Raw genomic sequence first — 14,942 nt, forward strand, 5'->3', positions numbered from 1 at the left:
GCTGCGCCCCTTAAACGCATTTCATCTCTGAGATATCAGTCATCCATTAACCTTTTTAACCCCAAGATCCACATACAAATTCTCCAGACTGATCTCCATACATTTCTTTAAAGAATAGTTGAGAGAATTTGGTTTAAGATCAAAGTATTCTCCCTTTGATAATCAATTTAGTAATTCTCGTAACCTTTACTCTTGATGATCTGCTGATGTTGTTAGGAGAAAATTGATGTTAGTCGCTACTAAAGGGTTAAGTCTGTCTAAACGACGCACTTGACAGAAGACGCTAAAGTCACCAGACCCTTACGTTTTGAGACTAAGTCGCCTGTAAAAAGACTTCTAGTAGAAGTCACGAAAAAGATGTACATGTTTCTCAATGTCTTTATTAAGAAAGTACTTAAAGTAAGTACAGGCATCAATTTTTTTAATTGTGACTGTGTTGCATTTAAATTAACCTCGATCAAATTAATTCTATTACTACGTTGCTCGTAGTGTATTTCCCTAACTTTTAATTCCTTACTAGAATAATTGTAAGGCTCAAAGGCCAAAGACAAAACAGAGATGATTAATAATAGGCCACCTACAGGATGATATCATTTTACTACTACGACCAGAATTCTTTTCGTTTTTCCCCTTTCATATTTATATTTGGTTATTCCAGCGAGGTTTAAAACCTTGAAGGATTCTGGTCCCAGTAGTAAAATGACGTCATTATGCAAATGAGCTATTGTTCTATTCCCAGTACATGGAACATAAACACTAATATTGATACACAGAATACTTATTGATACCGCCGAATCTTGAAAGGGACGGACCATTACAAAAGTTATGGGGGAGTGGGGGTGAAGTACAAAAAAAAAATTCGTGGTAGGGAACATCTTATAAAAAAAAATAAACACACGCCAAGTAGCCGTAAAAATATTCATGTACTGGCCTAAAAAATTGATGCGAGAGAAATATTAAGGAAAAAAGTTTTTGGGGCTGGGAAATTCTCTTCCTCCTTCCAGGCATGTCCCGATTGCGCTGGGCACTTTGTCGGCACTTCTTCGAATTTGGAGCACTATTTCACATTTCCAACATTCTTGAGCACTTTCTTGACTTTTAAGCAGAAGTGGAGCAACAGCTTCTTGGACAACATTTATGCACTTTTTTTTACAATTTTCCACATGTTTAATGCAATATTTTGTCTTCGAAACGTTTTCAGTAAACCGATAAATTCTCTTATCACGAATTTGAATAATTCCACCTTGTCGCTACCCTGCGAGCAGTGGTTTCTCCAGGCCGGACGCTACGTGGAGAAATCACTGCTCGCAGGGTTCTTGTCGCCTGACTGTTGTCATAAAAATGCACAGTTATCCCTTTAACCGTGGGAACAGTCGGTTCACGTGAGAAAAAAAAAAACACACTGGTGTTTCACCTCTAGTTTGGTCACCTACTAGAATATAGAGGGCTTTAAGAAAACTGAGAATATTTATGAGCATCTGCTAGGAAATAATTGAAAACTACGGGCAACGTTCGAGCACTATTTCGATATTCCAAGCACTTTTTCAAAAATTCGAGCTCTATTTGAGCACTTTTTGCCATGTTTTGACCACTTTTAGGCGAACTTTACAGCGCAATCGGGACATGCCTACCCTGTCCCCCCCCCCCCCCCCCAATAACATTTCGATTGTCCGTCCCAAAAATACGTATTTGCAAAATGGAATTTGGCGGCCTCCTACTTTGAAGCTTTTCGACCGTGTTACTTCATGAGTAAAGCCTTCAAGAAAAATGAGGTGATAATTTTGGGCCATCATTAGGTGGTAACTTTTTTCATTATGAACAACAATCTACAACCAAATTGATATTTCCGTTTTGTGCCTCCTGGTTGACTATATAGACCCTCACTTTATTATTTCCAGGCACAGTCACCATATTTTTGACAAACATGCGTTTCACGTACTGACTACTCACTGTACTCTAGAGCTGTTTTCGATTGAGTCCGAAACTGACTATGAATAGTCACTTATCAGCCAATCAGACCATGTACTTGGCGCGGACTTTCCAGCGAACCAATTACGACTGTAAGCAAACGTACCTGGCGCAAAGCGTTTCACTTCTGATTGATCAATATTGGCGGAGATTAATTTTTTTTTTCAATACTCTGTCCACTCACAGTACGTGCAGGCAATCATATGAACCAATCACATCTGGAAACGCGCGGCCGGCGCCAAGCAGTCATTTTTACGGGTGACTTTTGGTTTCACTTCTGATTGCATGGTTGAGAGAGTGGCCTGAGATTTTTTAGCCAATCAGATCTTTTAATACTCTGTGCAATCATATGAACCAATCACATCTGGAAGCATATATGCCTGGCTGGCGAAGAACACGGGAAAAATCAGCATGTTTTGTTCTGTAGCCTGTGGAGTCTGTACACAGGCTATTGTTCTGGCATTACACCTGATTGGTTTAAAAGTTGACGAGAGATCTTTGAGCCAATCACATGCATAATAAAGCAATCTACTGATTGAAACTTGATTGCAACTGTTAATAGAAAACTGCTCTTTAAACTTGATGAATGCGGTTCTAAATGATTCATGCATACATGGCAAATAAACAACCTTTAAATAGGGTGCGTTCCTTTGGAATATTAGGATCAGTGATCACTCGGATCCATGGTAAATGAAATGAACCTTTGAATCCTTTCCCAGGGTGGGTTCGTCTTTCCTTTGATACGCTATTTTCTAAGTGATCTCGGATCCCGATCCCGATCCAGATCCCGATCCCGATCCCGATCTGGACCATCCTAATGGAACGTAACCAATAATAATACATATATTTAGGCAAGGCCAAAAGCAAAACTCTCGAGGGATCTTTTTAGAAATATCTTTCTCTAGTAATTCAATTTTTGCTGTAAGCAGAAAGCAAACTGAACATTTTACAGTTGTGAACTTAGTGTCCTAGCCTTTGTCGTAGCGTGAGGCTGAGGTTGACCTTGTTTTGATATATTAAACCTCCTCCCTTTTCAGATGTTAATTTTGCCTAAAAAATACTAGTTAGCATTAGAACAACATGATTTCAGCCTCGTTTCCACCTGTGACTGTAAATTGGGCTATTCCACCTTGAAAAAATGGACCTGAGCCCGCGAGCTCCTCTAAGAGATCTCGATATCCTGATTATAAATTACAGTAGCTGTTATTTTTAACTAAAGCCAGTATTTTAATACGAGTTCATACACCTTGGACTACAGATGTTGGAATAAGTTCCACTTCTTCCCTTGGGTACTCCCCCTTTCAAGTTTTATCACCCACTGGGTGCATCAGGGCTTGGAACACGTGATATGTGGATGGTGTCTTGATCTTCGTCTTCGGAGAAAAGAGCCATTCCGTCGCTGCTACGTGGCGAAGACGGATCTCGTTTTTCGGGCGGATATCTTACGAGGGATATCTGCTTCTCAAACCCATCTGGAGTTGTGACGAGGTACGTTGTCGGAATGACTGGCAAGCTTGATTGTCGCCGTAGTTTGCTTCGAAGTCTTTCCGTCCAACTGCCGTTTGTAGCTCGAGATTGGCGTCGGAAAACCTTCGGGTTCGTCAAAGGCTTCGGCGGTGGCGAAGCCGCTTTTGGTTCCTCGGGTTGGATTTCCGAAGATGTCTCCGAGCTGGCTCTGGACTGAATTTTGAGTTCCGTATGAACCTGTTGCTTTTTGTCCAGCTTTTGAATCCAGTTACCATAAGAAGGCGAATCGGCTTTTTTGGTTGTTTTGCCTGCATGTGGACTTGGAATTTGAATCGTTGCGGGTTGAAGTGGCGTTCGGTTTCGAGGTATGGGCGCTTTTTGGTTTGTCTGGCAACCGGTTGGCAGATGCTCGAACGTGTGGCTTCGGCGAAGTAACGATCCTGTACTGGAGGCCCGCTGGAGCTTAGGCGGAGAGAAATTGGCAACGACAAATCCGCATTTGGGACACTTGGTTGGCGGGTGAGATTTCTCGTTGCTTTTTACCACAATATGCACTTTTGCGAAGTTCTCGAGAGAGCGTTCTGGAACAGTTTTTACGTTTTCTTTCGCTCCGCACGCTTTAGTTACCTTGTGGATCAATCTTTCGATGCAAGACTTGTGAAAATCTCGACCATAGACCATGGATGCTTTGAAATCGGTTATTAGGTGATCTGCCAGGGAGATTGTTTTCCCGGTCGCGTGTTTAGCTTCGACTTGGCCGTTTGACTCGTTTCCGCTATTATCGACAATTTCCGTTCGATAAAACTGTTCGGGCAAAGGATTCCGCAGAAAATAATTCGTCAGACGCATTCCCACGATGGGAACATTGTACGATTTAGCGATGCCATACTGGTTCAGAAAAAAGCTGTCTTCTAGTGTCTTTTTACTGAAGATGAAGACAAATACACTCGCGTTGGAGATCGTTTGAAACAATTCCATATTTGTTTCTTGTCTTGGGTCGAGAGTATCTGACCTCGGATGCGTTCGAGTTGCCCATCGCACCACTAAATTGCTGACTACAATGTCCCTAAGCGAGGGGTTATTCGGCTGATTCGTTGGCGTATTTAAGAACGCTTCACCGCATACATAAACCAACGGCGACTTCGACGTCATCTAGGTGTCCAAGGAGTATATTATTGCCACTCTCCGGCTCGTAAAGTTAATTTTTGTCTCTCTTGAGTAGTTTAAAAACACTCACTGCCGGGTAGACGTACCTTTTTCTTTTTTTAACGGAAAAAAGTCTTGAGTTTTAGCGTTTTGTTTGTGTTTCAGCGTCGCGGTGGTTTGAGGTTGTCTTTCGTAGTTCACCGCGAAAATTTTATTGGAGACAGGTGTTTACTTCAGGCAGCTCGTTTGGTGTCCGTATATCCTTCTTACATAGCCAAAGTTTATTTTCGCGGATTAATTTCTGTTTTCCGTTTCTTGCTTACAATTTCTTTTCACCGGCGAAAGCTTGTCGATTCTCCAGTTAGTCATAAGGTACTGAAAACGTCGCTTGCATTGAGAAAGAGCATTTCCTTGCTTCAGTTATGGAGCTACACGAAATAGAAGGAGAAAAATAGATGACTTATTTGTTTCAGACAGGCTTGTTAAAGGTGTAAGGCTGTCCTAAGAAAAATATTTGACAGGCCATCTGCGCCTTTTTTCCGTCTTGGTGCTTTTAATTTTCACACGCATTTTACGGCTGATATCGATTATAATGGCTTTCGACTATCAGCGCTCTTTCCACCAACGTATTTTGCTCGCGAATTATGTTTTTTTTTTAACAATGCTGTGAATTAGTGGAATATATCCGTACTGCTTGGGTGTAATCTCCCCTGCTTTATCGGTTAATTCGAAGTTTCGTTAATTTCCATATCAAAACAAACTGAAAAGAATCACCAAATGAGACCTGACAATTTAGCTCAAACCTGACAAATGACTCTTACATCTTATTGCAGTTCGTGATGCGGTTCTTTTCTGTCCTTTTTAGCCATGAGGAGTTCACTTTGAGGCATTTAAAAATCTGGTTCTACTTATACTAGGCTGATTCGCATTTTGCCACCTTAAGTCTCGGAAGTAGCGCCATTATTAATAATTGTCTGCAAACGACAAAACCTATCAAAACGCTTTCTTTTTTTATTGATTACGGCAAGGAAGTCTCATTAATATTCATGTTCACAATATCCCCGCTTCAGGTCGGCTTAGCTCACTTTTGATACAGAATGTTTGTTTGTTAAAGGGGCACAGTGTCAATAATGCGGCGTATTATTTTGAGACCAACGAGACAGGCTGTTATATGGTTCCAATATGGCTCTGGGTTGAGCTTGACTCGTTCATTCGCAAGCATGCAATTTTTGCCCTTTTTGCGTGGGCTTCAGGCTGTTCTTGCTCACATCTTAACTTTGTACTTTGCCCGCCTTGATTATTGTATCCCCATAAATTTGAATATTGTCTGTTTTGAATATCTTTTTCTTAAATGGCGTCTTCTATCTCAATAGTGAGGTCGGTGTTCTGTTTGGCAGGTGCGGTACTGTTTTTCTCGCTTTCTGATTGGTTAGTTTAACAGCTAAAGGTACTTAAGAGGCCTTGGTAAATGTAGAGAACAGACTCGGAAATTGGTTCGTCTCACCTCATTGATACCGCAAAATCTACATGAAAAGTGACAGATTATCGCAGTTAGAGAGCACTTTGGGATTTTAACTCATCGAATTACCCCCCGACGGCGATTTCTTTCCTGTAAATGCATTAACAATAAAATCCTGTAGGCTATCCCATTGCAGCCTCTCCATTTGATATTTTTAGTAACTACTTTGACAGGTTTTTCAAGCAGGCTAAGATTCAACTTCGCGCAGAGTGCACAGTAATCAATTTTTGACATTTTGGTTTCATAAAAAAATGAATTAAATCCCAAAACAAGTAAAAAAGAATGCCGAACACTTACCCAAAGTCATTTCAAAGGGAGCTGTGAATGTAAACATTTAAATTGAACACACGTGGCTTTTTCCCCGCAGTTTTTTTGTCGGGCTGGTCTCTTTAAATCGGCCGCTCTGAATTAATTTACTCCACGGTGACAATAACAATGTCAATGCGTGAATATCTTGCGAAAAATAAAAAGAAAGAAAAGAAATGTATAGACGTCTAATCATTTGCGCACAATAGACCATAAATTTACCTTCAGGTACAGAATTTTCTCGAGCAAAACATGTAGCGAAGGCATCTTTTTTTTTATCATACTTAATCGGAAGTGTTTTAGTTCATTCCCCAAATCAGTTACGTATACATGCGATATGTTTTTTTCTTTTGAAATGTTAATTTTGCAGCGAATGTATCAAGACTAGATCGGGGGATGTGCCAATCAAGTGAAAATTCTTCAGCAGTACTATGTACTTCAGTCGCGTCGTACTAAAAATTCTATGAAATCCTCTGGTTTTATCATTTATTAAAAATAATGTAACTCAGCTTCTTCAGCAGTACGTTCACATGGCGCTATCGATTGTATTTCTTTTCTGAGCACGACCCTGAAAACTTGTTGTCTTTGCCATACGCTTATCGACAAATAATCTTAGGTTTAAAAGACTCTTTTAGGTACTATTCTTGACATAAAAGGTACCCCTTTTGTATAACTTCTATTGACAAATGGTACCCGTTTCACATACCTAATATAGACATTTGCACATCCCTTTTAACTGCTACAAATGCACTCTCTTTTTAATATGAGCATATCACAAAACCGGAACGTTTTTGGGACTTTTTCACACCCATAAAATGCATCTGGTAGCCCCTTTGGGCTTTTTTGACTGACCGAAATGACAGATTTCCGTACCATTTCATATACTTCAGAATTTAAACTCTAAATCTCTACACTTTAATATACCTAAAGTTTGGAAAAGTAGTCCGCCTTTCTGGCGAGTCAAAGGCTCGTATAGACCATTGTAGGGAGTCGGTACCCCCCGGGGAGAGATGGTGGGTCGGCTTCTATAGGAGAACTAGTTATCTAATAACTACGGAACCGGGCACAATATAAAAAGGCTTTTATACGTCACGGAAAGTGGCTTTCTCGAAGATCTAAATTATGCTTAGAGAAATCCTCAGTTATCGTAGTAGATTTATGAATTATTCAGTTTCCTTTACGGTTTTCCTCATGCAGCCGATATGAAAAATTAATGAATGAATTGTTTTAGCTACTTTTAGCTCTTATGACGAAGACTGCTTCTAAAAGATTGATATATGTATACTTTAGCGCCATTCTTTTGTTGTTTCAGGAATTGATAGCTTTCATCTTTTACTAGAGAAACGGAATACAAAGTAAATTGAACATGTCTATGTATAAAATGCTTTGAGAACGGAGATTTTCGCGCGCTGAAAAAAGAAATAACTTATTCTAGCTTTCGCCCGGCAACGTACAGATCAAGGCATTTGAGTCGTATTCAATCCGAAAAAGCAAAACAGGAATTCAATCTTTTCACTGTGGAGATAACTGCTGTTTTAAAGACCTCCCTAATTGTGGAAAATCGATCCATCTACGTTTGTAGATGTAGCTTATGCCCGTAGTCCATGGGCAATTTCCAAAAATATGAAAAAGGCTTTTTTAAGAGTTTTGTTTAAAAAATCACCAACCCATGGGTAATATCTAGCAATTGACTGATCTGGCTAAAAAATAAAAGGACAAAAACGGTCCGAGTTTACTAAGTTTATATTAGAATTTATATATAATTCTTGCAGTCGACTACCGACAAGAAGGTCAATTGCAAGTTTGCGAATCAAGGAGAAAAGGAGATCAAGTTTGCGATTTCTTCAAGGACTGTAACAGAAGAGTTATAACTAACACTGAAAAAACGTCCATCCATCCGAAATCCAGTTCTTGATGATCTGCTTAAAACCTTGGCTATATAAGTCTTGCCCCTTTAGTCGCCATAAGTTAGTAGTGGTAGTAGTTGAAGTTTATCTTCATAAGTTGTTAATTATTTAACAAATTCTATTAAAAACATCCTCTGCTCGCAAATAGCTTGGTTAATCGAGGCGGGCAGAGGAAAACATAAAGTTTTTAAGGAGAAGAAAGGAAAAGGAAGATAAATCTATATAAATGACACTTTCGAGTTATTACCAAAAATTTCACTTAAAATTTCATGGCCTAGTGCGGAGCTCGATAACACACCTCTGCACATGGCACTTGCACATTTAATGTTACTGTGAAGACACGCCGTGGGTTTAGCCTTTGGCTGCTGATGGACGTGTGTCACTTGCTCTTAACAAGTTAGTCATATATTTGATGTTTTTTTGTGGGAATGTTCGAGGAACTTTCTCACTAAGCGGGAAGGTACCAGGAGTCCAGTCTTTTACCGTATTTTCTTCACTTCTTTGTTTTTCTTTAATTTATCTCTAACAGCTAGCTCCCACTACTGAATCACTAATGACAGCTAATGACCGCTACTCACTAACAAGCCAAATAGTGGCGGTTTATGGTATTTTTGACAGTTTAGCATATAGGAACAGGCAAGAAATAGCTGCTTATAAAGGAATTAATTGTGGGGGGACTGCTGAGATATGTATGGTTGTTCGTTGAAAATTCGATCAGTTTAGGCCAGCATTCTCTTGATCGAACTCAAAAATTCTGATTTTGTGACAAGTAATTTGGCTACTGTTTGTTTACAGCCATTTGGCAGTCGCTAGTTTGCGTTTACATTTGTCCCCGAGTTGTCGGCAGAGCAGCTGATATCCGGCAGTGTCGTAAGTAGTTTCTTTAAGAGGTTTGTTTTGTATGAGTTTTGTAATTATGCGTGGACTTATTATTTTACAATGTTTTTTACAATAAACTTGCTTCGAGGTCCTTGCTGACCTACCTGAGGCCACTGTATCTACGTACTCGCGTGGGTGTGTGTCTTTCTGGGTTCAGAGTGCCGGTGGCAAAGTTTATAGCCAAAGCTGGTCAACTTGCGTTAGCTCACCGTAAGCTAAATAAAAACGAGGCAAACTGGCTGTGGCTATTGTTTTGGTACGTACATCTCCGAACGTGCTCAGCTGCGATCGGAAAGAATAAAAGCTACAAACCAATGAAAAACCAAAGACGTTGGTAAACAAACCAAAACAGGAACTTCAACAGGACTAAAGAACCCGAGTACTCTGACCTCACAAACAAAGCCACCTGTGCAAATTTCACAACTGGCAATTACCAGGGGCACCCAACGAGTGTTTTCTGTAAAATATCTGTTCGGAGAAGCAAACAATGCCTAGAAATTTCCATTACTTGAGGACGGCTGAAAATTTCTAGACGACCGTTCCATTCATGTACAATTTTCGAAGCTCATCTAATAAATTCCCCATATGATTTTCTGAAGTTTTTATTTTTCACATTTCAATTTCCAGGTTAGGCTATTTTTCGTAGAAAAAAGGAAACCTAAAATTTTCGGATTCAGAAATGTGATGGAAAGAGGAAACAGAAAAATTCTCTCCTTCGTGATACGTTAAATCGCGTCTAAAATTTTAGGGAATATAATGATTGAATCGATCGTAATTTCGAAAAGACTCAAGTTCCGCTAGGATGACCGAACAGATACAAATTGTATAGCGCCGCTTAGATTGCATTTCTAGAGATCTCATGAAAAGTACTCTGGATAGCCTAAAAAGTGTTTTCAATGAATTTAGGAGGAAACCGTCGTTGGGTGCACCCGAAATACGGCTCTTGAGCCAAGATAAGAACGTTCAAAAAAGATGGAAAGTAGATTCCCAAGCTAAGCATAAATTCAGGGCCTGTTTTCATGGAGGGAGGGAGATCCTAGAAGGCGGAACAACTTTATATTTGGTTTACATGCAGAAAATCGCATGCAGTCGGTCTGTGTGGTGCCCAAGTAAAGAAGTCTCGAGAAAGAATTAAAAATGGCGGGCGACAAAAACAAAAATGCAATTGGGCCCTTCTGCTCCCTTCAATGCATCTGGTTTGATCCTAGTACTAGGATCTTCTTAGCGAAGTCAGTTTACATAAGACTTGGGACTAAGGGGTTTACTTGGAAAATGATTTATTGGCTATAACTTCGGCATAGATGATGGTGCTGAATCAAAATTTGGCTTACATAAAGAACTCATCATCCTTAACATTTCAAAGTATAACTATTGTGGTAATCAGTCACGTGATATGTCACGTGACCATTTTGCTAAAAATCGTAAATTATTGACCAATAGGCAACTTTCGATATATTAAAATTCAGCATGACAACTAGTCTCAGAGGACAAAAACAAAGAAAATGAATAAACCATGATTATTCATGTTTATTCATTTTCTTTGTTTGTGTCCTCTAAGACTCGCTATCATGCTGAATTTTAATACATCGAAAGTAGCTTATTGGTGGGTGGTTTCAGGAAAGAAATCGAGCAATTACGTTTTTCTTATTCATATTAAATATTTCTAACACTTCGCGTTTGGAATGACCGTCCATTGCACTTTAAGAAAAAGGTCATGAGGAAAAAACATCATTTTAAATGCCCAAATTTAATGTTGAATTATTTAAAACTTTATTTTAAACTTTTGGTACATTCATTCCAAACTTAGAAAGATAGGTATGTTTATCCACTTTCAGAAATGCAAATTTGTTTGTCCAAACAAAGTAAATTCGCCACCAATTAGCCAATTTTCTTCATTTTTCATTTTTTGTCACGTGACAATAATTACACGTTAAGGCACAAGAAAACGGCAAACTTACTTTTGGGCAAAAACTCATTTTGTTCTAGGCCTCCTAGCGAGATATATTGCTAACTATTGATATGCTCCAAACACACCTTTGTCCCAGGCCTTAAACCCTTTGAGCGGTCATTATTTATCGCCTGTGGTGGGGTGGGGGGCGGGGGGGGAGGGCAGAGGATTTTAGGGGGGGTCACTTGATTTTTGGGAGAACAAAAGGGGGATCAGCCGTAACTGAGAACCCAAAAGGGGGGATCGATGAAAACTTTGGAAGGATTCAGAGGGGGGACTGTTTATAGAGGGGAGATCGCGAAAGTCATCAAATGTTATTATTGGGTAGGATCACTTCAGTGAAGTAACATTCAAATGGGGGATCGGCTAAATTTGGCCTTGTTTAGCCCTAGTCTGCTTAGCATGGCGGTTTTGGTTGGGTGCGCTGAGTAATAAAGGCGGGCGAGGGCAGAGAAACCGCGAGGAGATTGGGCGGAAGCAACTTGATTTTATTTTTCTCGCGGCTTCGCCGCTCGTTCTCGCGCGCTTCGCGCGCGAATTTCGCGGCTACGCCGCTCCTGCGCCTGGCTCGACAAAACCGCCATGCTACGCAGGCTAGTTTAGCCCCAAATCCACCACCTCCCCCGGCGATAAATAATGACCAGTCCCTAGGAAGATCCCAGCGTTAGGGACAAGTACAAGCCTTTGCATGTAAATCGAATACAGAAAACTATGGCGCTAGAATGATCAGCCTTTTAGGATTTTCCGTGTACTAGGATCTTGCTCGCTCCATGAAAACAGCCCCTCAAACACTAGTAAAATCAAAAGATCAAAACAGGAAAACACTCACGTGCACAACTGATCTTGTCTCAACCTTCACACAATCAATAAAACAAGCACGAACTTAAAGGATAAGACAGGCTTAAAAATAACCCGCCCTTCAAAATACTTCACAACATGTTTCTCGAGTTGAAAACAATATTTTGTAGCACTTTTATGTTATTTACTACGAATTTTTGCATCATCGTATTTATTCGATTAGGTGCCCTGGGTGCTTATGAAATTTTTAGGCCTTGAGAATGAGGGTTTATTCGAGATGGAGCGCGCTTGTTAGAGGCTGGGCATTGATTAAATTTTCATTATTTTCAGCGAGTAGTATGCTCATTTTCCAACAAAAGGGAAGATGTGAAAGAGCACAATTATAACTGTTCATTGAAAGTTTATTTTTTTAAAAAGACTGAGAACTCGGTCTTCAGGGAATTTTCTAAGTATAGTACCTAGTTAAGTTCTATCTAAGTAAGGTGTTGCCTCGTAGATCATGTCTCACAGTAACGTCCGTAAATGGATCAGTCAACGACAAGAAGCAGATAGGATAGTGGATGGAAGCTTATTACAGGCTGGGCGTTTATTGCTGAACTTTTCCTCCATACACGGCGGGCGCTTATTCGAGGTGGGCGCTAATTTGAGGTTGAGCGCTTAATCGAATAAATACGGTATACTTGTTCAATGATGGTTAAGGTGGGACTTCATTCGCAGGTACTTTGTAAATTACGCTCATTATACAGATCGCGTCCACACGTATCCCGGATATTTTTGAAAACGTAGATTTTGTATCGGTTTTTTTGACGAATCTATTTCGATTTTTCTTTCTCGCTGTCTTTTCTCCCTTTTTCTTTCAATTTTCAGCGTTGTTGCTCACTTTATCGTCTTCATTTTTTGCATGGAATTGTGGCTGACTAACCTTTTAGAAAAGGGAGAAACTTAATCTACAACTAGAAGAGTAGTAGTAGGCGAAATTGGCAGTGGATTTTTCACCAAAATGATACTTGGTTTTTTTGTTTTTAGGATTGGTAAGAATTTCCAAAACCATGTTGCTGCTTACAACTTAACAGCTAAAACTGAAAGCAAAATGGGTCCATGGAAGAAAATATGCATCGTTAGCCGTCCTAGTCTTACCATTCTCACACTGACATGCAGTTAATTCCACTAGAGAAAGCTCATTCTTCGCATGAATCAGTTCCCAAGGCGAGGAAGTCACATTTGATAGATACGTCCATGACTCTAAGGAACATAATAGCTACCTAATGGTCTAAACCGCCGTGACGAATTGGAATTATTGAAATCTATATCCTTATTAGTTGTTTTTTATGTTGTACGTCATTTCCGACTCTCCCTTTTTAACAATTTTTTTTTTGCGACATTCTCCACCTATATAATATTGTAATTCCCATCATTTTCAGTAAATTTTGTAAACCCGAAAAAGGCTGATATAGCCAGCCGAAATATTGTTATAAAAAAGCAATTCAGGTTGTTATGATTAGCTTTGATTGCAGTAGTCTTTGGACTTCTCGTTTTTAGTTCTTGACAGTTTAGCTGATTAGATCTCTTTTCCAGAGAACCAACGTTAACAACCAACAGGATCTTTGTCCACGGGTTTTTCAGTTATTTTCTTTATCTAGCCGTCATTGCATTTGGGAAAATTCAGCTCACAAAATTTCAGATATAAGTTCCTTTATCATGTAATGACTGCAGCAGATTCTGAGGGGGACCATCCTCGTCCCCAGGGCTTTTCCCTTTAAAAATGGATGGCCCCACCCATTTTTTAAGGGAACAACCCTGGAGACGAGGCTGGAGGGAGACAACTAGCCTTGTTCCTTAGGGTGTGGCGTCCCCTGAATAAAGGTTCCACGCGGGGGACGTAAGGGTTTGTGGTGATGCGGTTTTGCTCGAGTTTTGGTGCGGTTTTGCGGAAATTTTTATTTTAAGTTGCAGTATTGCGGTTTTACAAAACCAAGCGGCTTGCGGTATTTAGAAATTTTCGGGTAATTTCAACGAGGTTTGCGGTTTTCTTAATGTTATTCTGTGCGGTGTTTATACGTATTTCTGTGCGGTTTTGTGTTATTCACATCCCCCTTACGCCCCCCCTCTTCCACTGTATTTTTCCTTGGGGGAGCCGGAGCTGAGAGAAACCCGAGGGAAACAGGCATTGAGATTCGAGAGAAACAAAATCAACTGGCTTCCAGAGGTATTTCTCATAAGTGATTTTTTTATAATTACCCGCGAAAAACTTGTTCAAATTTATGAAAGCAAATCTCTGTCTTTTAATCTTCGAAATAGACCCGTTCAAGTGTTTTCAACTGACTTAAAGGCGCTCTTTCCAGCGGATTTGGTTGTCCATGTCACGGCGTTGATAAAAACCGTCACGGAGGGGTCAGGAGCCTACAAGGGTTGTGGGCTCCTTGAAAGGTCTATTAGCTCAGTCTTCACCAGGAGTCCAAGTGGTGATGGGCTCCTGCTCTGCGCGCAAAAGCGTGCTCGAATTTTAATATGCCTGCACTTTTGCAACATTTTTATAGTGCAGACATTTTAAAATTCGTGCTCGCTTTTGAACATTAAAATAATAAAATATTAAAATGTTGCACGGGTGCACACGGTCTGCTAAATTTAAAAATTCTGATAATTGTCCGGTCAGTTGACTAACTGCTAACTCAGTTCTCTGTGAGATTTTCAAGAAAAGTATTATAAAAAGGCTAGAATATGAAAAAAACATAAGGCATACTGATTTGTAACTAGTAAGTAACCTTGGCTCCGTCATGCTAAATAGTTTGAGAGTTTCTGAGCCTGCGACCTTGAAAAGTCAATATTTAAACTGAAGTTTATCAAGTTTACTCGTAAAAGTTCATTATTATCAGCATGATAGAGTACTCTGTTGTGACTCATCGCAAAGTGTTCTTTAAGCGATTAAACTTATTTCTTTTGTCTTCCTCTCAAACACTACCCGCTAAACAAAGCTGCGGTAATTGAGACCTTTTCAGCCAACAGG

At 39.9% G+C, this 14,942-nt stretch overlaps 1 protein-coding gene across 1 annotated transcript; it reads right to left on the bottom strand.

Moving 5' to 3' along the window:
* Positions 1-1,673: 1,673 nt before the first annotated feature.
* Positions 1,674-5,558, bottom strand: LOC140946485 (uncharacterized). The gene has a single exon (XM_073395613.1). The coding sequence runs from the start codon at positions 4,585-4,587 to the stop codon at positions 3,280-3,282; it is 1,308 nt and encodes a 435-aa protein (XP_073251714.1). The 5' UTR covers positions 4,588-5,558; the 3' UTR covers positions 1,674-3,279.
* Between the last annotated feature and the right edge of the window lie 9,384 nt (positions 5,559-14,942).

The sequence above is a fragment of the Porites lutea genome, chromosome 8 (assembly GCF_958299795.1).
Source record: "Porites lutea chromosome 8, jaPorLute2.1, whole genome shotgun sequence".
NCBI classification, from domain to species: Eukaryota; Metazoa; Cnidaria; class Anthozoa; order Scleractinia; family Poritidae; genus Porites; species Porites lutea.

Bases quoted from the DNA above. Each gene is read 5' to 3' on its own strand.
- LOC140946485 (XM_073395613.1), bottom strand. From the start codon at position 4,587: ATGACGTCGAAGTCGCCGTTGGTTTATGTATGCGGTGAAGCGTTCTTA.